Raw genomic sequence first — 26129 nt, forward strand, 5'->3', positions numbered from 1 at the left:
CTTCAGGAATAACCTCTCATTTCAAAAAAGTAATAATAATTCATTGACCCAGTTTAATAGTTAGTTAAAATGACAACCAGAAATGTGTCTCTGTAATGATGAGGCATATCACGCGTCATGAAAACCATCAGGCAGCCAGCGCAAGACTCAAAACCAAAGTGAAGAAATGTAAAAACTTGTTCTGTAAATCCCCAGTCCATCCATCCATTACCTATACCTGCTTTAGCTTGAAGAGGGTCACGGGGGGCCGGAACCTATCCCAGCTCACTTTGGTCGAATGCAGAGTCCACCCTGGTCCATCACACAGAAACAAAGACCATTCACGCTCTCATTCACACCTAAGGACAATTTGTAGAATGACCAATGAACCTGACATGCATGTTTTTGGATGGTGGGAGGAAGCCGGAGTACCCGGAGAGAACCCACACAGGCACAGGGAGAACTCCGCACAGAAAGGCCCCGGGCCCGTGATCGAACCCAGAACCTTTTCACTGTGGGGCAACAGTGCTAACCACCGCGCCACTGTGCTGCTAAACCCCAGTCCATTCTTTTTTTTTTCTTTTTTTTATGCCACATTCTTCCCCATACAGCTGTTAGATGAAAACAATACCAACAACAAAAGACACTGTGCAACAAAAGTGGTGGCTGGTAACCATATGGTGATGAGACCACTGCTTTCAAAGTAACCTATAAAGTCAGAAAGAAATGCACACTTTCCTCTATAAAAACACATCCGGTTTGATCCAGTGTTTGTCAGACGCCAAGTGTTTAGTGACTGTATGTCCAACATGATGATTCGATTTTCACAGTGGGCTGCAAACGGTACGCAAAACTTTAATCTCTAAAATGTTGCCATTTCTTATCATCACTACGCTCAAGACTGTTGCAGAGCGAAGGTCACAGCGCTAAAATCAAAATGCGTCTGGTTATTGGATATGACTCATCTTCTGTAGATTGAGAGATAGAGCAGAGAGACACTGAACAATGGGTATTGGACAAAGACAAAAGGGAAACAACACAGCAGCAGCAAGATTAACTCCAGGTCATGTGGTCTAATGAAGACAGACGTAGGCGGTCAGACGAGGGATGAGGAGCCACAGTGTACCGGCGGTGAACTCCCCTGGACCGCCAGCTTTGCGGAACCCATCCTTCACTGGAGATGTGGCAAAGTCAGTGCAATGCCCAGCTCCATCTCAACACCCGATGAAATTGATGATTCTGTGAGTGGGCCTCTTTCCAGAGATAATTAGCGCAGTGTACAAGGTTAAGAGTGCCCCAAGAGAACAGAGCCCGGTGTAGGTCAAGAACAAATGTGGAGTGGAGAGAATATCAGCATGCAAGAACAAAGAAGTATCGTGTTTTAAATAAGATCTAATTAATAAAGAATTAATAAAAACACATCCTCATTGCTGGCTGTTTGAAATGGAGCAGCATTTTATTGAACCCCCATCTAGATAGAGAAAATGGATGAGGGTATGGTAAGGCTCTGGTAGAAAGGGCACAATGTAAACCTTCTGCATGAAATCCATGGCAAAAAAAGATCCGTCAGAGGTACATTCACTTTATTTATAAGATGACCTACTTCCAATTATACACAAAACTGTTAGCATTTACACAGACACTAAAGAAAATACACCTTTTGCTGCTCTGTGTGTCAAAAACAATAGAATACCATATCTGGTCTACTACCAAGGCCAAATGTTGTTTATATTGTCAAGAGACCTTGACCTTTGTTTTCTTCCCCAGACGGGTCATCAGACATCGGACCCTCTGATGCTGCAAAGCCCTCTAAAGATGCCCTCCCACCCCCCTCCCCTTCCGACCACCCACCCCCTCCTTTGTGATAGTGGACTTCTATTAGAATTGATCACCCTTTCAGGCAAGACCAAATACTCCGGGCACATTGTGAGTAAAAAGGTTCATTCCATCACAAAGTTATTATCCACAGGCAGATTGTTACCATTCATCACGTGCAAGAGATGAAACTCACTGTTAGTCAAGGGAAACGGCTGTTTCACTGCCTTGCAGCAGGATCAATATATGCCGCCATTTTCCTTTCTCTCGTCTGCTACAAAAAAGTAATTATACAGAAGAAATGTTGACAATCAATAGACTAGTCAGGTAAGGTTAAGGTCTGCTGCGGAGGCCAGCAGAGGCTCCTCCGTCAGCTGTCAGGGATGCTTCTGAACTCGGACGCCTGCGTGGAAACAAAGACGGGTTTGTATGCTTTGGCCCCTTTTACATTTGTTTCAGGTTGGTTGTGTTGAAACTGTATTCTGGAACATGAATTTACTGCAGTTCCAGTGGCAAAGTGTCAGAAGTATGTGTCTACGTGTCTGCGTAGGGCGTAAAGTGTTTCTGTGTTGCAAAAAAAAATTTGCATTTTAATAACGTCATAAAAAATACCATAAAGCTGCTGTGTCAACTGGCCACTGTGTTATTCTAATAATGTATTCTAAGATGTTCAATGTGAAGCAGATTTCTGCTGAAAAAAAGTTGCATCTTAATTTACTCTTCAGCAGTGCTTTGCCGTGTGATAGAACTTCAGAATGATAGAGAGTTCGTCCTCAATGAATTCATCAGCCTCGTCTTGACATCTACTTTCACTTTAGACGAGCCTGAACTTTATAATCCACTGGCAGGGTTCAGAGGTCAACAGCAGAGGGGACCAGAGGGCAGGGAAAATCACTCTCTCCCTGGAAAAAACTCTGACATCCAATTTTCAACTTGATTTATCAGTGTAAAGCTAAAATTGATAGTGTGTCATTACTGAGCAGGGAGCTGTCTGGCAGAGATGTATCAAAGCCTCCTCATTTTGATTTAGCGCGGCGGATCAATACAACCCTATACTGTTTCAATTTGAGGAGTATTGATTTTTCTATGCTGACTCTATACAGGGGCACATTCATCATCAAGCAAGCATATAGTATGATCCAATAGGCCACCACAGGGGCTGATCTGCTTATTCTTCAGTCACATCCCATGACTGCAGAGTAGCTGTTTGCAGGCCTCGCTTCAGATTATTTCCTCGTCGCACGCCATTGTCGTATGTGTTGCAACACAATTTCCTCACCCTGTTTGCTACAACGAGAACAAAAGCTCAAAATAAAGTGGCTCTCAGAGATGCAGATAACCTGCAGATGTGTGGAGCTCAGAAAATAAAATCTAATGGTAGATCATCTAATGAGCACAGCTGCAAACACACAATGGCAAAAGAAAAAGTATAAACAAGGCTCAATGGTTTCTGTCGACTGGCTTCCTAAGAATAATTTTGTTTATAATACATTCCACACTAATGATAAATATCCTTTGGCATGTCTCCAGGCAAAACTTAAGACTTAAAGGTAAAGCAATTTCTGTGCATGATGGTGAAAACAAACATTAACAACTAAAGGCTCTCACACACACACACACACACACACACACACACACACACACACACACACACACACACACACACACACACACACACACACACACACACACACACACACACACACACACACACACACACACACACACAACAGACAGCCATCTCAAAATGCTTGAGGGCTTTATATTTTACAAGGGCAGCATAAATGGGAAAGTTAATGTAGCATTGAATAAGACTAAGCTGCTGAACTGCAACACTGCCTTGAGCTTGTGAGCATATTGCATCATTTTTCTTCACCAGCAGGTTACCATTAAATTTGAATTTGTTGGAAGTTTTGCAGTATCATTTACAATACACCCACGCTCAATAACCTTTTGTTTCAATGCAAATGCTATGCCTCTGAGAGGGGCTCCATAAATATTTGAACAAGAGCCCAGAATTCATTCCAACAGATTTTCATGGTTTGCTAAGGTTCAGTCAGTTTTAGGAAAATCTGTGCTTGGATACTGCAACCCTCTCAGACACGATCAAATTATCAGTCCAATGCGACACCTAGTTTTTGTACAGGTTTAGTTATAGCTCTGAAATGGATTGCCCATTAAAAAATGGCAACACAAATGACACAGTAAATAATGCCAATATACATATTTTATATCATTAAGTGAGCAGGCACAATAAAAGCACACAATGCTCCATGAATCCATGGAAAAATAAGCCAAATGTAACTGCTTAGGACATCTGCCGTTTTGGGTGGAAATTCTTTCAATGTTACTGCAAGTCAAAGACATAAAATACAGCTATAAAAAATAATTACCAGAGTTGCTACAATATTTTTCTTAGCAACGGTAAACATGGTGTAAGATATGAAACAAACCCAATTTAAGCAAACATGGTTGAACATCTGTATTGCATTTTTGGAAATTTAATTTGAAAATCTAAAGCTACTGTTGCAGCAAAGAGGCCAAATATTGGCACATCAGCAGTGTATTGTGTGAAAGTGGCAGACGTTCTCTCAAGAGCCTGAAAGTAATGAAAGTATATGGACTAATGTTTGGGGTGAACACTCTCAAGGCTGTCCATGTCTTTATCTGATCTGAGTCTCAAACTAAACCCCACTGCAGTTTTACCTGCATGGAGCCACTGAAGCCTCCCATTTCTGCATTTGTAACAACTGTATGAATATGTCTGATACAAAAGACAAGCGGTCAAATTCTCAGCCGTTTGCTCAGCAGATAATACAAACAGTATGTTGTCACACCTCTGTTTGTCTGATATAACCAGCTCTTGATCCTTCCGCCCAGCTCTGGATCTGTGGGACCATGTGGATGCAAGCGAGAGGTGGGCGGGCAGAGCAGGAGAGCCGGTGGTTATTTTAACAGGGCCCATGGGGAAGGCTTCAACTACCACCAGGTGCTGGGCTGTGTTACGGAGAGGGTCAATGAATGCCTGGACAACACTGCAGAAACACCCCAACCCCCTCTTCTTCCAACCCGGTACGTTGGACGACCGGCCAATCAGCTGTCCCTGGGGGATTAAGCCACTCGGCACTGTAATTGCGTTTGCTGACCCGATTGCTGACCCTATCGGATCCTGGGAAAATGACATTAACTGGTGGTCCTATCCCTCGGCTGCAGTGTATTGTAAACAGGTAATGTTTGTCCTGTGGGTTGGACCTAGCGCTGAGCAGCTAAGGTTCATGTGAAAGACTTAACATGGCCCATGTTGGTCTGAAGCTGAACTTGTTGGAGTGTGAGGTCTTACCTCAGGGCCAGTGTCCCCCAGGCTCCGTGCTTGTTGGTGAGGATGTTGACGATTTTCTGCTTTAACTGGTTGGCTGTCACGTGGTCTCTGTGTTTGGCGGCGCTGATCAGGTGGTCACACATCTTTTCTTCTTCTCTTCTGTCAGCAGAGTATTGGGCACAGTTGGACTAATTCGAGATTTAAAAAAAAAGAAAGGAAAAAAGAAAGACAGTGAACCTCATTGTGTATTAATGGTTTTAGGTATAGTACCCACTGCCAGAAGTGATGTTTGACGTTATGCTAATAGCATTTAAAAATGCTTTACTTGAATCAAGTCAGAATATTATATATACCCTCTAATGGAGCATTTGTCACGCTGAGGAATGTTATGGCTTCGTTCAACACACTTGAGTGCGTGAAGATATTAGTGGACAGCTGAGAGATATATTCCTACTCCCTTGGAGGAGTGTAGTAAATCATGGCAAGCACATGAATGCAGTCCATTCCCTGACTGCGGACCGATGAGGCTCCCTGCTAGGTAGCTGTGGATGGTGCTATTAGAGGAGGAGGACAAATACTCTAATAGATCCACAAAGAATACGGTCTGTCAAGGTTCACGAAATGACACTGCCATTATATCAAGAAGTGTTAGTGGACTGTGGTAAAGGGGTTGTGTAAAATGTAGCTATGCAACCAATAAACCAATACAAATATCAATGATTAAATTAGATTGGATACTGTGGAAAACCCAGGTTTAAGAGGGATGAAATATAACTTTAACTATCTAAAAATGAACTGGCATATAATGTATAAATATGCAATATTAGCTTTAGTTCAATTTCCAGAAGTCAGTGCAACAGAAGTGTTCCAGGTGGCTAAAAGTATGTAGAGGGGTACATGCGACCTGATCTCGGCTGCTAAAACAAGATTGCCTCACTAGGCCACCCTGAGGGAACTCTTGCTAATATTCACAATCTAATTTGCTAACAGAAGCTGGAAGTTAATTGAATTTCCTGCTTTAAATTTGAATTCTGTCAGATATTATACGTCCACGTATTCCTCATAAAGCGGATAACTCAATCTCTGTTCGTCACCTCGCATTACCATGTGACGCCGTGACAAATATCAAACATTATTTATCACTTCAAAGCATATGACGCTTCTCTCTGACACCAACTTAATTGTAAAAATGTCTTATCCGACTCCTGAATCTTCAATCTTGGAGAGTGGGTAATAAAGTAGCGTCAGACCCAGATGAAAAGTGTAGGCTGTCTGGAGTTGGCAGACAGAACGGATGGGGCCAGGTACACTTCCCCCTTCTCCTGACATTGCATATCTAGCCGTCTCTTCCAGTTTATCTAGCGGGTCAAGGATCCTCAAGAACTGTATATCAAGCAGCTGTTTGAGGATGGCTGCTTTTCCCAGATAAGAAACTCATCACTCCTCACATGTACGAGCTGTTAACAGATGTAGCGGAAGTGTGTGCGTTTCAGCTTTGTATGATTACAAACACACACATTCTGCTGTTCTATTGTGACCAATCAACCACATTTAATACAGTAAGATTTCTTAATATTCTGCTAATAATCTATGTAAACCATTAATTTGCTCTGTTATTTTTCATCTTAATTTATACTGAAAAATTTAAAGTTTACCTTTTTAATTTTCTGTACCATTCAAACTATTAGAAGAATATATGAGCTACAATATAAGATATAATACTCATTACTGCAAAACAATGAGTGTTTACACGTTGCTTTAACCAGTTTTTCCTTTCAAGCCTGACGTAGGAGCGGTTTGATGGAGGTGGGCTGAATCCAGACTATCCAGTCAGTAGCTAAGTCGGTTGGCAAAAGCTCATATCAAAATCCTAAATTAATAATGCTGGGATATCCGTTTGCTACCAGTAATTACATTCCTTTATAAGAATTGCAAGGAGTAAGGAGTTAATCCTCATGAAGACACAGAGGGACATGATTACTGAGCATACAGAGTTGAATGGCTGTTTTATACTAATAGGATTGGTTTAGGGCTCATTAGAAGATTGACAAATTCGTTTTTTCACAGCAGATGGTAAAATTAAAATTTGGAGAAGCAGTGATTTAGAAAAGTGCTATTCACTGCGTGAGTCCTGTGACTCTGTGCCCAACTTTACCCTTTGATTTCAGATGCAGGAATGGATGGCGTAGTTTATACCTCAAACTCTGCGTGTTTGTGGACGTCCTCTGCTCGCTGTCGGTTGAGGATGAATTCGGCCTCGTTGGCAACCCGAACTATGTGGTCCTTCATGGCATGGCAGAGCAACCTTTAACATATTGGGGAGACAGTTAAATGCAGCAGACTCTTCATTATCACATACGAAAATACACAGTTTATTGGCAAAAAATCTGTCGTAAAAAGCACCCGTGAAGAAAAAGCAGGGTTACAGCAAATCTAGCTTGTCAGGATCGTGTAACATTCTGCTTGTTGAAGGAGCCGACTAGTAAACAGCATCATTTGTCTGTGTTATGTTGCAGAGCTGCAGGTCAGTGACAGATCCCTCTGTAGCATTAAGGAGGGAATAGAGTGTCATTAGAGCACTGAAGCCTGTCTGCCGTACTCCTGATTGACTGAGCATCCCGTCCCACTGACCAAAACATCAACCCTGAGCCTGTACTGCTGACAAGTCTGGACGACGTCTCACATGGCTGCCTCTGAAGGCTCTGCGGTCTCCACCCACATTCATATTTAAATTCCACTTTCTTTAATAACCGAAAACACCCTGGATATAGTGAGTGTGAATTACATGCCATTTTACACACCATTAGGCCAGCTTTGTTTTAATTAAAACAGCCCTTGTTCCTCTCCAGTGCTTGATACAGATTGTAATTTTCCCTCCTGTCCCAAGGAGAGGCAGTAATCCCGAGGCTGCGTTCATCAGCTGCTCTTGCCTCTTTAACTGTTGACAAGCACGCATTAATAGACAGAAGTTCACTGTTCAAAGACAGAGGCTGACAACGCCAAGCTTTGTTTCCAAACCAAGAATAGATGAGAAAGCAAGCTGACAAGTGATATTTGGAGACGGGAAAAAACAAAAAAAAACAAAAATAAACCACACTTTTGTGTTATAATTCATGCATAGAAAAAAACCCGAATCAATCTGAGTTATAGGGCAGGCAGGGTGTGCTTCCCCAAAAACAGACCTGAGCTCCACCAGGAGCAGCAACATTTTCAGTGACCCATTGATAAACAGTAACATTTGTAATGCCTGTCCTGTCATTAGTAACTTTAAATGTGCTTGAACTTGAAAGCGCATTTTGTATTTTTAAGGCTCTTGCGTTGTTTTGTGCACCTCTATGTAATTATTGTGTGAGGATTTGGTGTCAAATCCGCAATTTTTGATGATTGGATGGAGAGTGCACCTCAGCAACAACCTCCTACAGAAATTTGCCAATGCAATAATTTATGAAACACATTAATTATGAAACTAGTAACGGGCCTAAATTTTCCACTAGGCTTTTTATTTTATCTGGACATATACTTTAGCAAGTATTAAAGGCAACAAAATGTGACTTTATCTTTATTTAAATCTCCTTATCTTTCACTTCATGTTTGTGAGAGCTTGATGTCCTCCAAACTGGAGGTCTAACCTGATGACAGAATAACCTACATGTAATATCCCCCTCCTACCCAGCCAACCAGGGCATTTTCTGTGTTTTTCATAGTTACATGGCATTCAAACAGCCACATTATGAAACAGAGGAACAACACACATGTACTTGCTGCTTGTGTTGTTGCACATACAGCAGATACCATGTCTGTGTCAGCCACATCTTGTAAAGCAAACAGATTTACCAGACCCCTAGCTACCCCTAGATCTGTCTAGTTAAGCCGAGTAGGTGTACAGGGACTTGAGTGAGACCGGAAAATTATGTGTCTGTCAGCAGCACCCTGGACAGCGCCGTGTGGCCTGGCTGACTGGAGCTCTTTGTTCCAGGGCCAGCAGGGGACTCAGAGAGGCCTGGCTGGGCTGAGGCAAAAGCCTGGGCAAAGAGGAGGCAAGGCCAGATGGGTCAGCAGATGGACATGGAGGCTGAGCCGCCCCTGATCTGCTCTACAGAAGACTCTGAGTCTGGCCACACCCAGAGAGGAAGAGGGAGGAGTCAGAAAGAGAAACAGTAAAAGAGACAGCGGCTGACAGTACGAGAGGCTGGGTGCACTCTAATGTTGATATTCTTACTTCATCCAGCCACAACAGTCTTATTTATCTTTACCCCTAACGGAGCAGTGAAGAGGGGCAAGAGGTTTAGCGCTCATCTACAGTGTCACTTAGCCCAACAACCTTTTTATGGCTGCCCGGGGGAAAACAATAATAAAATACACATACTGATAACAGAGGGAGGAATACACTACTGTTTGCTGTGTGATTTAAACGTATATATATTACAATGAAATTATACTTTACCTTCCCTCATTAATCAGCTCAATGAAGGCCAGGCCAGCATTCTTCTGAATGGAGTTCTGCCACTCCTGAAATGAAAAAGTTTGCGGTCTGTTACTCACGCCGTAAACAACTTGTTAAAGGTCCTGAAGGAAAACACAATATAATGACATCCTTGTAATAAGAATTAGATGTGGGTTAAAGAGAAAAACAAGCCAGCATGGCCAACTACCATGAAGCTAACTCAGTAATTTAAAAAAAACTCAGACAGATTTGACAAAACGGACCCAAAGTTCAAAGAGTACAAGCATCATACTACAATTTAGATCCAATAAGCAACAATTTCTTTCAGAAATACATGACAAGACTCTTATTTCACTGAGCTCACTAAGCAAATTGCATATTTCAACTGCAATTTAGATTACATTTCATAGCTTGTAATTCAAGTAGGTAAAGAAAGCATTTAGTTGATATATCCTTTGAGGAAAAAAAGTGATGGCTATAAAAAGCTGAAATTCTGCACCACATGTGAGACCATCCTTTCTTCCTCTGTGAACAGATCTGTAAACACAGGAGAGATGTAATTGTGGGATGAAACTGTATCCTCTCGCTTAAATACAGCCATTTCCTCCGTCCCCTTACAGTGACAGATTACCGAGCAGGCTCACTGAGCCCTGCAGTGTGCGCCTGGAAGGGATCCGAGCCCTGGGCCAGAGTGCCAGCACTTGCTGTCTCACAACATGCTCTGGAAATGATTAAAAAGCAGTTTGAGAGCGCGCCTTTCACTGTGGGAAATCCAGCTCTCCTGTAACCTCACTGAGGTGCAAATGGAAGGGAAAACAGAGAAGGCCCCATTTCAAAAGAGGAGGGAAAAATGAAAGGGAAAGGTTTTTAGTTCTAAGAGCAACTAATGTATATGCAACTCGAGGCTTCTCACATTTATAAGAAACCTTTCGCCATGGTTTATAATAACAGTAATCACCATTTCCAATTGAAATAACATCTTAGGATAAAGTCTACAAGCAGAAGTGATAGACACTGCTTATTTTCTGTCAGTCTGGACAAGACAAGCAGCATTTGTTGTGTATAGTACCAGAATTACTGACATCGACATTATTATGTATGGGCACATGTTTTTGTACACAGTTGTCGTGACTGACACATATTGGTTCACGCAACAGTACACAGTCTGACCCCACGATGCGTTAAGTCGGGGAGATGGTGCTGACAAACTGCTGAGCATCTGGTCTCCAAATGTTCCCCATGACCCCCTTCCTCTGCTACAGTGTCTGCCTGAAATAGGCTGTTGTTGATTTGGACAGGGATCATGTACTTCTGAGGCTCCACTCGCATCACACTCACGTGACAAAAATAAATAAGGAAATCAAGGCAGATGTGACACTTGGGCAATGCCAGAAAAAGTGGCAGCAGGTCAGTGGAGGTAGAGCACGAACCAGTCAAATTCACTATTTTCTTGTTGACAGCTGGTATCGGACTACAGAGGCTCTCTTTTCCTTGTCTTTTTTTTTTTTTTTTTTTACTGGAGAGCAGACCTCCCTGAGGAGGCTGCCTTTGATTGCAGGGATTAAAAAAATTCGCAGCAGCCCATTTGAGGGGAATTAGGCCTGACGTGCACCTCCTTAAAAAAAAGAGATGTGATCCTTGATGTAAATGCAGACCATGACCAGAGTGCAGCACCTCTCGCCATTTTACGTTTGTTTAGTGAATTGGATATAAAAAGTCTCAGTTTTAAAGCTGCATTGATTGAGGATTTTGGTCTTTTGGGGCAAATTAGTACCACAATAAATAGAGAAACAGCCTTGACTTCTTATTGTCACCCTTTACTATTGTTATAACTGATTTGTAAGATAATTACTTCCTTCTTACATATCCAGTAGGCATGGACAGTATGAGCATTCTCTTTGTCATGTGTTAGCAGACCTGACAAATCCAACTTGCTTTTTTAGCTTAAGTTTAATTCCCACAAACTCATGAAAAAAAAATTCACAAGCAGCTTGCTGACACAGTTTTTGATGTTGCATACAGCTCATTTACCTGTGCTGTTTTGCTGAAAACAGCTGCCTACTGCTGCAGCTGAAAACGGTGTTAATGGGAGCGACAAAATAGAAGAATACAGCAGATTCGTCTGGAAAACCAAATTTGGTATAAGTGGCTAAAAAGCTCCATAATGCTAAAGAGCAGGTGAATTCTTTAGGACACATACATGCGACACTTGGAAATGTTGGAGAGCCACTGATAACGCTGTATAGACTCACTGAGTACTCCTCGTTCTGTCTTTGAAGAGCCCGCCACCTAAAATTTGGACAACTGCAATCCCAGTGAACAGCTTGCTGGCCTTGAGAATAATCTCTCTCCTCCCACTTTCATCTTCCTGAAATTCAGCAGGGCACTAAGTATTTGTGGTGTTTCAATCCAACCTGTCAGTGTGCGGGAGCCTTTGCTTTTATCTGCTGTGCTTTGCTCTGTTATACTCTCCACATCTGGAGGCCTTCCATCACTAAATCTATGTGGCTCCACTCGAGATCCCCCCCCGCCCCCTCTCCACCTCTCCCGTGTGTTTAAACTGTTACAAGAAACAGAGCTGCTTGACCTTTTCATTCAGCTGCCCGGGCTGAGGAGAGACACACAGTGTCTGCAGCCGCAGCCAGCCTCACGATGATTGCTGTGATTAGTATGCATAAATAAGAAAAGGCAGATCATTAGCACTAATTTATTCATAAAACTGACAGGTCACAAAACAGAGAGCGACTAAAGGTCAGGTAAGTGCGATCCTTGCTGTCTTAAAACATTAATGTTGAAATATGTGAGGGACATGTCAAAGTTGGCATTTTGTAGTGATTTCAGCCAAAGCTCACCTTGCCTCCGAGAATACTTGCTGCGCTTTTTGAAACTCACCTAAGAAGCAGTTTCTGCTGCAGGACACACTAATTAATGATAGATTGCAATATAAACATCAGTCAGAATTATATTTACTTATGATAAACAGCTCTGCATGTATGGGCTTTGTCACCTGGAAGAAGTAATATAGACAAAACTGATAGCAACTATCCATCACTGCATTGTGAATTTTAAATCATATTAGCTGGTAACATCCCTGGATCGATTATGGATAGTGCCATATTAGGATGCAAAGCGATGGCTCATCTCTGTTTGAAAGGCTGTGGAAGGACACCAAGCTATATAGTCCAGTTTCAAGGCCTCGCTGTCTGATCGATATCTCAGCCTGGGTTTCATCCCCAGAGCCCCTAATGGCAGGAACCTCTGGAGCCGCAGTAATGCTATCTGAGTACAGGGGGGGTGGACTCAAGACCCTTAACAGCATGCTGACGCTCTCATCTGCAATAAATCCTTGAGCTGGAAACCCCAACTTCCCACAGACACTCTACAGACAGAAAAGCAGCACAAAAAGGAGCCCATCGGAAAACCATCAAAAGAGCAACAATAACTCAATGCTGCCGGCCGCATTTATGTACATTTCTGGGAGAAAATCCCCTGAATAATGATTTCCATATAACACAGGCTGAACTCCCTGCTGAAGAGCGCTTCGGACTGCGGATACCGTGGAGCACACATAGTGGCAATCCACCTCCTTTAAGGCTCTAGCCCTGCAGTCTGGATCCACAAAGAGGCACCAAGTAATGGCTTCCTTATGGGCTCCCGACGCAAGACTGATGGGCTGACAGAAGGTATGTTAAATATCTCTTGTTCTAACTGCTACATCAGGGCTCTGACCTTCTTTAAAACATGAGCTTAACAAGAGATTCAGAGGGTCAGATCGGAGGTGATCAGTCACTAGCCGGGTTGCACGAGGTGGGGCTCGTTCTCTTAAGGAGGGCTTGGGATTATAAAGCTCTGGGGTGTAGTGAGAAAGTCAGAGAGCAGTATGTGTCCGCATCATCTGTCTGGAACATTTGCTTCGAGGGAAAAAAATAATACACTGATAAGCAAAGCTCAGAGAGAGATGATATAACTTGTTCTCTAATATAAGATAGAACCCTTAAAATGAATGCAATGATTAACCACAATTATACATTTACAAAAATATCTGCAATTCGGACTGAATATAGAGTGTATCTAATGTGTGTGCACGTTTGTGTTTGAGAGACACCTTTTAAAGTAAGAGGTTAGTGAAATGGACTATTGCACTGAGCATATCGAATTAGCGAGTGCAATGCGTCAGAGTTGAAACCAGGTCCTTCCTTACACATCTCGAGATAACGGTGGCAGAAGATGTGCTATCAAGAGAAACGCAGTGGAGGAAGACATATTGAACATGAAAAAGAAGAGAGAATGGTACATAGAAAAAAAAAAAAAAAAAAAAAGCTGAAGTGAGGCTGGGAAAGAGGACTCTGAAGAGGATGAGAGAGAGAAAAAAATAGCTCACCTGAGAACAAAGCAGCATGACGAGCTCCACCACCGAGGTGCTTGACTTCATACACACTAGACCTTTGGAGACAAAGCAGATGAACAGAAGGGATAATAACCATAGATGTTAGCACATACAACAAATAATATATGTGGGTATAATCAGCTAATTTATTATTTATGAGGCAGATGATAACATTTATTAATAAATAATGTACACAATAAAGCACTGACAGAATATTTCACTACGACAACAATACTGTATATTGCTTTTGGAAAATTTTAGGCAAAATTCCATAAATTGTGCTCCCAATTTGCCTACCTAAAAAAACAAATGCATCTGGAATACGTTTACAGGTGAACACTCCCTACACACACACACACACACACACACACACACACACACACACACACACACACACACACACACACACACACACACACACACACACACACACCTATCTTCACACATGCCACACGCTCACAGAAGACGTTCACAGATTCTTCCCACATCTCCGTTCTGTAGACAGTGAGTCACTGAGGCAGACAACTCTCTAATGAAACATAGGCAGGTGTGAAAAGCTCATTTGTAGAAACAATGGCTGCAACTGGTCTGGTATTCTGCCCCTTCTGCTGCGCTGCACTTGGTGAGAACCATTAAAGGTGCAGTCGTTAATAAAGCAACGAAAACAACTCTGTACGACTCATTATAGACTGGCAGAGTACAGCTCTACGCCACACAGATGTGATTGTACAATAAGTGATGGGGTGTCAATCAGAGGGTAGAAAAATTAGCAAATAAGAAAAATACATTTTATTTATAAAGCACTTTTCATGATGCTCATGCTGTATGCTTTACATATTAAAATGATCAGAAACAACACTGTACAAGTAGGAAATCCAACGGAGGTGACAACACACAACATTAATTACAAATTAAAACCAGCTGATAGAATGAAAACATATTCGCACATTAAAAGAAGCTCTGCAAATGTGGGTTTTGATTTGGGATTTGTAAGGCATGAGTTTTGCACTGTACGTGAGCATCTACTATATGAAATTATAGTATGCTTAATCTTCTATTAATAAAATGACTAATCTTTAAAAATATCTATGAAACAGTGAGCTTTGCATTTTATTTAAAGATGGATCCATGTTTGAAAATCTCGGTAAGAGTGACATGACAGTATGCAGAAAATCTGAATCTGCACCACACTGTAACTGCACTGTGATGCTACAAAACTAAAACTTCATAATGACATTTTAATGTAGATCTAAATGTCATTTCAGTTGTCCAAATGTAAACAAAGCTGCAGTCCCACCAAAATGTAAAACACAAGAAGTACATTAACCAGCCTTTTCATGTAGATATTAACTGGACAACATTTAAATATATACATTTGTATCAAGCTATGAACAATGATCAGTTGAGCAAAACACATCATGACAGCTCTTTTTTTTTTTTTTCATGATTTTAACTCAGATCTGTATGGGAACAAGACAACTGAGGGTTGCTCCTCAAAGGTCAACAGACAACACTGAATGGAAATAGTTTTGCTTGTCTGAATAGTGTATGATGTAACACAGAATGCAGAATATTTATTACACTGGATGGATGGATCTTTTGGTCACTGCTTCTCCATCCATTTCTATTCATGAGAGGCGACTGTCCAAGGGAACATATTGTAAATACTCTGAGAGGATGTGACCCCTCTCTTGTACACAGAGTGCCACAGTTGACCCCTTGTTATAGTAGTGACACGCTGAGCCATAAGTCAGTCCAGTCTGACACAGGAGTCAGGTGGCCAACTGACCCTGGCCTTGTGCTAGTAGACAAACTAAATGCATTCTATTTAAACACGGCCTGCCAGTCCTTTCCTGTAAACAGGCCAGGGTTAAGGCACGGGTGAATGTGGCATTGTGGGGTGATGTGCCGGCAGGCTGGGCCACTCAGGGGACAGCAAGGAGCAGGCGTCAGGCATCACAACAGCAGCAGTGTTCGCACACAGCGCTTAGCCACCAACTCCAAGTGTAAAGCTCAGGGTGCACTCAACATAATTGCCGCAGTGACCACATGTCTGCAAAGCGGGTGAAGGAATAGGGTGAGGCGAAGGGGGCACACGGGGCACAAGAGGGCTTGACCCCGGGCAATCTAAGGAGTGATGGATGGCTGGTAATTACTGGTAAATGGAGCGCCTTTGCACCACAGCATAGTATTTTAACTGTGAGCCTGGGAAGGGCCAAGAAGAGAGAAAAGAAAAGCAAAATCGTTTCAACCACAAACACACTGGAGCTGGGGGAGACTGAAGTGGCTTGATAAAGTTAAATATTATAGGTGTACTAGCGCATGTGATTAATCATTGTGTTTATTTTGTCAGATAATCCATGTCAGGGAGCACATTTCACAGAGCCAGAGGGGGTTAAACACGTCGGGTGAAGAGGCTCCTGCTGTCTATCTACGACCTTGTTTGTGGGGGTTACAGTCGGCAGTCTTGAGATCAGCTCTGGTTTGTCAGCTTGGTCAGTCTGCTGACAGACTTTGAGTGAAAGGGTAACAGACATATTCACACTTGTCAGGGCTTTGCTACCTGATTTTCCATTCCTCTCTCTTGACATTGAGCAAGTAGCCTCAGACACATGTGCATGGCATACCCACATGTCTATTTAAACAAGGTTTGGTATGTGCATGATGTATAGAGGAACATATTTAAAAAGCAATTAGTAATACTTCAAATGTCCTCTTCATGAATGTAGAAGAGAACTTAATGCATCATTTCACCAATCATTTTGACAGGACTGGTTATATCAAATAAATAAGACCCAGCTCATGAGGAAGCTTGGCAAAGATTAAATTTAAACAGCAGAAACGCATCTCAGGAATAGATCCATCATATTTTAGACCCAGCCGCTTAGTTAAAAAACAAGCTAAATAAACCTAAATACAATATCTGATATTTCAAAACACTGTAATATTAGCCATGGAAGATTTGGTCCATTTTAACTGCAGTGTAAGTAGTTCTCAGATAAACTATGATCAGGATAAAGTAGACATGTTGTGTCAAACAAATGTTTTCTGGATTGGCTATAATAAAGTCACAGGAGTGCATTCTTTCAACCTGGTGTCATTCTCTGCATAGACCCCTGAAACTAATATCGCTTTAGCTCACACTTAAAAGAAAAGACTTTGGCAATGAAAAAAGGGAGATATAGCATTTCACTTGCAAGTCAAGAGACTGGAGGCCACACACACACACACACACACACACACACACACACACACACACACACACACACACACACACACACACACACACACACACACACACACGCACGTCTCCCACATGCGCGTGCTGACTGCGGTGGCAGCGCGTCCTTGTGAATACAGGCCAAAACAAGCGCAGGGGAAAAAGAGTGGCAGTGCAAACACACACAGGCATGGAGTCCCTGAGGTTCGGCACAAGAAGCGCTGTGAGAGGCTGCCAAGCCGAGGGCCGAGGAAAGCGATGGGAGCCTTCACACGGCCACCAGGAAATAAGCCCAGACCAGAGTGGAGTGCAGCAGAGGGATAATACACTTCTGCAAACACTGTGCACAACCAAACCAGTCAGCACAGCTCTTTAACTGTTTGCAATGTGACCTCTTTAATGCCTTTAAAAATAAAAAAATAATTAAAGTAATCAAAGCTGAGGCCTGTGTTATTCTGTCAGAGAGGAGCAGGAGTGGGCTGAGATGCTCCTGATACCAGGTTTTACTTACAGTGCTATGACATAAATATCAACAGCCATTACTGCATTACCTTTGAGGAGTTTAACAAGGTTTTTGTCAGCATTTGAACTTTGTTTTACTCTCCATGTAAGTGAATTTAGATTTTAATGTAAACAATTTCAGCTGAATTCTTCAATGCACAAAACAGAAAAAGGGAATTCTTACGATGTTCATACAATGCAAATACAGTTCAATGCTTTTTGATTTTCCAATAACAGTGAATAGTGCACAATAAACATTTCTCATAAGTTTACTCTGAAATAAGAAAAACAACAACATTTGACCAACCAGATAAAAATCCCCTTCCAGCACGAAGCAATGGGGTGAGCTGGAAAAGCGATCTTAGTTGTGAGAAACATTAGCACTAAAAATATCACCAGCAGGAGGCAAAGGCCACCAATTATTTCAACATTCATTTCAAAATGACATTTGTTGTGACTGTGAAACACTGATGTTTAAAAATACTGCATCTAGAAATAATCCTCAATATGTGGATTGAATCATGAGGAAAACAACACACACATGCCATGAGATGAATGAAGGGGAAAACAGACTTAATCAGACTGTGACAGACCCCCAGCTTGTGTGCAAAATAGTGACTCTCCTGTCAACACCTTCCACTGCGCATGCATCCATCACTGAGGCAGCCAGTGGAGTGGATGCAATAGAAGGGCGATGGGGACAGGACAGCACACAGAGCACCGAGAATAAAATTCACTGCACAACATCTGTACCTTCTATGAGCAGCTCTTGTCCGTGGCTGCCCAGCAGGGTGCGCGACAGGAAAGGCGCAAAGTCCACAAAGATCTCTCTCAGCAGGGGCGCCACTTTTTCCAAGGCCCTTTCCAGCTTTGTAGTGATGCTGTCAAAGAGAACACATCAAAACAGACGACACAAAATGAAATTAGACACCTAATTTGGAGCAAAAATGTATAGGGAGGTAATGTTGTGCCCGTCCATCAAGGGAAAGGCAGAAAAAGAGCAGTGAGAGCCCCACAGTCGACCCTGTGCACACAGCTAGCGTGTAGCCACACTGCCAAGAGTCCTGGTCTGTGTAGAAGGTAGCCAACACATTTCAGAGGATGCAAACCGAGCCACATAACCATGAGAGGGCGGTTGCTATCACCAGAGATGTCAATAAGAGAAGCTTCAATGCTGTAAAAGCCATGTGAACATTACATATCATCAGCTGTTTGCATCTTTGTTGTGATATGTTACCAGGCTTACACGTGAGATCACATTTGTTCAACCCTGCAGAGCGAGTTGCCTATCTCCTACACACTCACTACATGCCTTTAGTCTGACATTATCTAAGCACCTCAGGAAAACTGTGAGCTGGAGTCATGCAGCCGTACAACTCACACTGTATGCGGGCCGAGATACGGCTAATGCTGCGACATATCTCTGCACTCCTATGTGAACACACACAGATAAAAAAAAAAAAAAAAAAAAAAAGGCACATGAGGAGAGCTGAAGCTCCTTTTCCCAGCTAAAATGGGCAGAAAGCAGCAGGAGGAGAAAAAAACAGAGCGAGAATAGGGGAAGGGTTTGGTTGGGGATTTGTGCGAATGTTTCATGTAATCTGCCTTCCAGCAACCTGGGAAAACATAGCAGAGCCATGACAGACTAGCAGAAAATGCAGGATGCAGGGGGTCTTGTGGCTAACATAGACATCCTTGCCTAAGACACTGGCCTGCATCTCTGGAGGCTGCCTGTAATCCTGTCAGGGAGCTAAAGGGTCTGAGCTCGGGAGGAGTCACTCTACTTCACAAAAGGCACTAAATAAAGAGAAAAAAAGAAACAACAGGCGCACCTGCATCCTTTTGTTTAGTGATTTAAGGAGCGGGCTAATGAACTAATAATACATTAGGTCAAATAATGTAATATAATCATATTTATTTGTTATTTTCATCAAATTGGAAGAGGCAATCCAGCTGGGATGTTTTCTCCTCATCTAAAATACAAGTTAGGAGTCAGCAGGCTCTGCAGTGAGATAGTAGTATCATTGACTTCACAGTTACGCTAAGTGATGTCGGTTACTGCTGCCATGGCAACTGAATCTCTATTCCTCTTGCAGAACACACTGAGGCAAAGAGAGGGAGAGAGATAGAGAGAGATAGAGAGAGACCTGGGCTCTCAGCAGTCAGGGGGAGAGTAGATCTAAGGACGTCTGTCACAAACTATTAGAGCAAGAGGGGAAGATGAGTCAAGGTCACAGCCAGATATACGCACAGAAATATACATTGTACATGAAGAATTAGGCCGAACTTCGCCGCCTCTTTTTTATTGGTGGTATTTTGTTTTTAACGGCGTTGAGGAAATGCAAAAATGTCTAAATTTACCAAATCAAAAGAACCATTGTTCAGTAAAGGTGAGGATGCAGAATTTGCACAGCAGTATTCTATCAGGTAAAAGGACGCAGTGTGTTCAAAGGAAATGTAAAAGCATAAAAAAAACTAAACTTTTGAACGAAAAAAACGTTTTATTTGAAAAATAAGCTTCATACAAACAACTTTTTGTATGAGTAGATTTTATACATTAAGTGACACAATTTGAATTAGTGAGTTCAGCAACACAAGGAACACATATGGTTGAACAGAAGAGCCCTGTTGTACCTCATATTTTCTACCGTGTCTTCAGGCATGGGGGCCACCGTCTGCACGGCCGGCAGATTTTTACTTGTGGCTCCGTTGACAAAACTGGAGGAAGAGGAGGTTGAGGGAGCGGCATCATTAGCTCCTGCAGGAAAACCAACAGAAGCATGCTAATGAATGCAGGGCAAAAATAAGTCTGCATATAAATGTTTCTGATAATCCATAATAATTTTGCAGAAGGGTGAGGATTAATTTGGAGGGAACAAAAAAATATATATATATTGATGGTATTTTAGTACTGCAACAGTTATGTTGTCGCAGATTAAATACAATTCTGAATTCTGAAAAAACATCTATGCTGACTGAAATTCCAGTACAGTCACATCCAGAGGCTGTAAATTCATGCGAGGGCACAAAGACTGAAATGATTGAAAGAAGGCGAAGAGAGAATGGTGAGGTATTAAAACATAAATCTGGCTCCTGATCGCCAACTTCAGCACAAATTTCAACCAAGTCAAACAAATTGTGCACTTCAACTGAATCCAAGTGCCCCTCAGCTGGTTCAGTCTAATGCCAGCGGCAACATATGGAACTATTTTGTTTAGTAAAATGAGAAAGATGAAGAATCAACCAACATATCTCCATCAATTATTTGCACATTCCACTTTGTGTTGGTATTAAAGCCAAAATTAAGACGTCGTGACGGCAGCAATTCAAAGGTGAGCCCTGAGTCACATCTTGGCAGCATACGCCGGAGTATAAAATCTTTCTGACCGTCCTTGTGAGGTGAAAGCCAATGAGAATGAGATCGTGGGGTCTGAGTAGGGCCTGTGGCTTTAGCTGAAAGCTCACTTTCACTTGGATACATTTCTCACATTCCTGAACAGGGTGCTCAGAGAGGAAAGCCTGAGTTGTTCTCTTTTTTTTTAATGGAGCGCATTAAAAAGGTGTTGGAGCTCCTAATGGTTCTTGGTGTTAAGTGGGTCCTTTCAGAGGCCCAGACTACACGACCCCTGAGGTGAGACCGGCTCGATGCAGCCGAGCCCCGGGAGAAGCAACGTGACAGCAGGCGGAGGGAGAAGCCGTGCAGTCGATCAGATAGCAACACAACAAAGGCAAGCTGTGTGTGCAAATTCACTACTAAAACGGTATTTGTTTTGTTGTATAATCCAAACAGTTTCAAACAGAGGAGTCAGGAGGATTCCTGGTGGCTGGGGGACAGTAGATTGTATTTGGCTGTGCACAGAGCTGACACAGACACTGAAAGGAAGGTGAAGAGGGCCATCTAGTGATCACAACGACCCCCTGCAAGAGCAGCAGGGGAAAAATACTTTGGTTCTATTCTTGGAGTGACATCAATAGACGAAGAAATAGACAGGATCATTAAGGCAAACAAGGGCTGAAGGTAAGTATTTTAACTGAGGAAGTATACTGGACTAATCTTAGGGAACATCTGCCCTACCAGTAGTGTTGATCATGCTTTTAGGGGTCGCGGAAGCAGCAGCAAAGATGTTGGGGGTGCTGCCAGTTGTCAGGCCAGGAGAGGTGCTGCTGCAGTTTCCCAGCGTGTTTACTGCGAAGCTGCCAGGAGACGTTTTCTTCACAGGCACCATCACACTCCTGCAGGAAGCACACACAGAATATGTTTCATGCACATATAAACAAAACAAAAATGATTCTTTAGAACAGTTAAAATATTGAAATGATGACATTAGAAATGAATTAAGCAGAGAAGGCCTCTTTTTCACAAGTACCATCCTTAACAGGAGAAAAAAACAAAGCAGGAGCAAGATATTGAACCGCTAACAGCTCCAGGGTGCAGTAGCAAGTACAAGTGAGAACTGTAAGACTTTAATTACAGTAATTGGACAGAATTATTCACATACTCTGATTTATGGTCTCGATAGAATAATACAGAATACCTCTGTGCAATCTCCACATCTTCTGCACTAAATAATCATATTCCCATGGACTATGAAAGTTGTAAGGTAGTAATGAGTGTTCATGTGTGCATGATTGTATGAGGTCGAGTACCTCATACTTTTATACTTTTATATTTATCTTATATACTATTATATTTGTTTGTTTTGTATGTGAGCTATGTTCAGGTGATCTGCATGGAAATTGCATTGCATGTAAGAATTTATATTATATTTCTAGAAAACTGCTGGACTAGAGAACTGTGAGGGAAATGCACTTTTTGTTTATTCCTGTGGAAATGTTATAAATGATATCAATACTGTAACAGAGAGGACATGCAAACTTGGGACTAAGGGTTGGTACTCAGACACACGCAGACACACTGGCAAATTAGCCAACCATACAGTAGATTAGCTTTAGACTTCAAAACTTGTCCTAATAAATTTGACTTTCAGTAAAACCAGCATCGAGCACAGAGGCTTTTTCGCCCAGTTCTATACTCCATTAATTACAATTCAACTTGCAAACTTCTAATCCTCATTTATAGAAATACCCTCCGAACCAAGCAGATCAAACTAAATTCATTCACATGTTTTACTAACAAAAGGAGATCTTCATTGTCTCTTACTGCTTTCAGGCCATGTCAGCATGAGCATGCGCACACGTTATCAGGTCATTTAAAAGGTAAACGTCCTGACCTGTAAATCCATCTTTCAGCATAATGCATGCAAGGCACAGACACACACACACACACACACACACATACACACGCACACGCATGCACGCACACACACTCACACACACACACACACACACACGCATGCACGCACGCACACACACACACACACACACACAGACTCACACGCTCACTCACACACACACACACACACACACACACACACACACACACACACACACACACACACACACACACACACACACACACACACACACACACACGGGCAGCCGACAAACTACTATACTTTCCCTTACATCTGCTCCTGCAATCGATGGCTCCTCTGCTGAACCTCCCTGATCCTAACAAGAGACTCTCCAGGAGCCTTTTTACTGACACTTATTTGCATGGCTCAGGTGGACAAACGGACAAAGCTACAGGATTTTGTGCATGAGATTTAAGACCTTCTTTTTAGGCAGTTGCTCTATCCAGACTCAGTACATTGCACCATCTGGTGTTGTTAGAAAGTACATGCAGATAAATACTTGCAGATTATAGTCTGTACTGTTGGGTTTTTCTATTACGTTCCCAGATGCCGCACTTTTTTTTTTTTTTTCAAAGAAAGAGAAACTTTGAAAGTAAAGATGCAAAAGATGGCACCAAATACCTGAAACATCACAGTAACCTGTGATAATTATACACATACACAAGTCAAGAAGGGGCCTAAAAATAACAGTGGTTTCCTGTTTATTTATAGAAGCTGCTGTACAAAACATCACATGGTGCTACAAATGAAAGGGAAATAGCTCATTAATGCAACATGTAAAGAAAAGCTTGAGGTGAAAATTACACTTGTGACCTTGTGTAACACCGGCAGAAAGCACAGACGCAGCTGTAACCCAGCAGACCTCTGTTCACATGCAATCTGACTGGCCCAGGATTCAAGATGATGCAGTGAACTTGGCCCTGGAAGAGCTCCCTGACAGGAAAGAGAAGGAAAGCTTGTCCTTATCGGGTCTGCAGTTGGCCTTTGGGTTTGTGAAGGTGCCAGATAACGTCTCGTCCAATCTCCTGCAGTTACTCTGGGTGACATAGGCCAGGCCTTTGCTCTGTCACGAGCAAATCCCAGAAATCCTGCCTCAGCAAAACAACACAGACTTTTACTGTCTTTTGTTGCTGTTTTATATAAACAGTCCATCCCGTTAGTCACGTAAAACATACCAAGGGAAACAAACTGAATTGGGTCTGGATGTCTTTCCGGTTGTTTGGTAATTTATCTCTCATACTTTTTTTTAATTTGTATTATGTGCAACTGATTTCTCTCAAAACTCTCAAAGCAGCTGTTTTATCAGATGAGCCAGCTCTCCAGTTTTTCCTCTATGGATAAAATAAACAAAAAGTAGATTATATTACACACTAAATGACACCGTGCTGCCTCATTGACAACCTCCTAACATGCATACAATACCAAAAATAGTAGTAAAATAAACTTAACAGATCAAAATCAGCTCAATCATACAGCAAAAGAGAGAGAGAGAGAGGCAAGAGAAGCTTGAAAGCTTGCTGAAATATTTATATCTCCAGGGATACAGCTGTGCTCTGAAGAACACTGATGACAAGTATCATTTATTTAGTAGATCTTCGTACAGCTCCCCTCTGTGAAGCCTCATTGACAGATTTCAGAACATCAGTAGCATGTTTTGATTGTACCAACTGGGTGTGAATGTAATCTCGCTTTCCAAATTCATCCCTTGCTTGAATGTTGCAGCAGAAGCAGTTCTTCAGCATGGCTGGAACGTTACATTAGATCTACAGGATGTTGATAAAACATGAATCTCTTTTAATGAATAATTCATTAGCTGAGAGCTCATGAATCATGTATAGATTATCTAGTGCATATTTTATTAATAGGATTGTCTTAATTGAGTTGCGGCGAATAAAGCAAGGATTAATCTTGGGATGAATATTAATGAGGTCTGCAGCCGGGGGAGATAACTGCAATGTAAAGTCTAACCAAAGAAATGTTTCCTTTATAAATCAAAAATAAGAGCCTAATGTAATAGCGCTTTATTCGGAAATAGAAGGAGAGATACGGAGGAAATGTGCTGTGGTTACATTCCACAGGCAAACTCAATAAAAAACAGTTATCACTGCTCTCCATCATGTGAAAACTCAAATTTGAAAGGACAAATAATATCTCACAGAGCTCATTTGGAAACTTTTGAGAAAGAGGAAAGGCAGGAAGTTGAGGATTACCGAGGTATTTCTTTACTGTATTTCCATCTGGGCAGATGGAAATCTGGGTTTGGGTAGTTTGAACCCCTCCTCTCTGAGAGAGGGGCCTCTGCGACAACTGCCCCTGTGCACTCCACTTTAAGCCATTTTTCCCTCCTTCTTCTTTTTTGATGTTGTCACTCCCAATCTATTTTTGCCCTGACAGACAAATGAAAGGCATTTCCATGGCTGGCAGCTCATTTCACTGGCAGGTGGCAAACAATTAGACACAGCAAATAGAGGCTGGACGGGGAGTGACATGAAAAGCATGAGACAAAGTTGTAAATGTGGTCAGGAGGCTTTGTGTGAAAGCATTTCAAAAATAATACACTTAGCCGTGGCGACTCATTTCAGGCTGCCAGTTCCCATTAGGGCTGTGAGCGGTGAGGACGATGGCTGGCCATGGTGGGGTGCGTGGCCGCTTCTGTTCTATCTGTCATCAAAGCCCAGGAGACCCCCACCCCTCTCAGCTGTCCTCTCTGTGCATACTCCTCCATCGTTTCCCCTATTCATCAGGCTCACCTTAGCAGAGCACAGCAGCAAGGAGAGGGGAGGCCCCATTGTTGCTCCTCACTCAATGTGTCCTCTGCCTTTTATTTGGGGTCTGAGGAGACAACATAAACTCTCACCAAATCAGTGACATCCCAAGGACAAGGGGGTTATTTTTGTTTGTTTGTGCCAAACTGACTCAAATTACTTCCAAGAAAAATTATGATTCTCAAAACCTTATCAGCCATATAGGAAACAGGGATCAGGGGAAGCTAAAGCTTGAAATCCCTGCAGGAGCAAGTTTGTAAACACCCAAATCCAGACCGATTACCATGTGGTTTTATCTAATCCAGGAATGTAAATAAACTGCAGCAGTACCACAGTGCTTCAGAGACCCTTTCAAACACAGGATTTCCTTGCTCCGGGGAATGAATACAATTCAAATGGCCTGAAATGAATAATGTGTTGCATGCTACTTAGAAACCATTAGTG

At 42.2% G+C, this 26129-nt stretch overlaps 1 protein-coding gene across 1 annotated transcript in view; it reads right to left on the reverse strand.

The window, feature by feature from the left end:
• Positions 1-26129, reverse strand: part of nbeab (neurobeachin b) — a 185485-nt gene that overhangs the window by 75160 nt on the left and 84196 nt on the right. The window contains exons 31-37 of the mRNA XM_069707305.1: positions 21741-21898; positions 20300-20423; positions 18419-18546; positions 13939-14000; positions 9558-9622; positions 7310-7418; positions 5135-5301 (exon numbers count right to left, since the gene is read on the reverse strand). Coding sequence (XP_069563406.1) covers positions 5135-5301; positions 7310-7418; positions 9558-9622; positions 13939-14000; positions 18419-18546; positions 20300-20423; positions 21741-21898 — 813 coding nt within the window. The remainder of the gene's footprint in view (positions 1-5134; positions 5302-7309; positions 7419-9557; positions 9623-13938; positions 14001-18418; positions 18547-20299; positions 20424-21740; positions 21899-26129) is intronic.

The sequence above is a fragment of the Brachyistius frenatus genome, unplaced genomic scaffold, assembly GCF_029030835.1.
Source record: "Brachyistius frenatus isolate BFR_SWC_R1_liver_20210118 unplaced genomic scaffold, ASM2903083v1 Contig_68, whole genome shotgun sequence".
In the NCBI taxonomy this organism is placed as follows: Eukaryota; Metazoa; Chordata; class Actinopteri; family Embiotocidae; genus Brachyistius; species Brachyistius frenatus.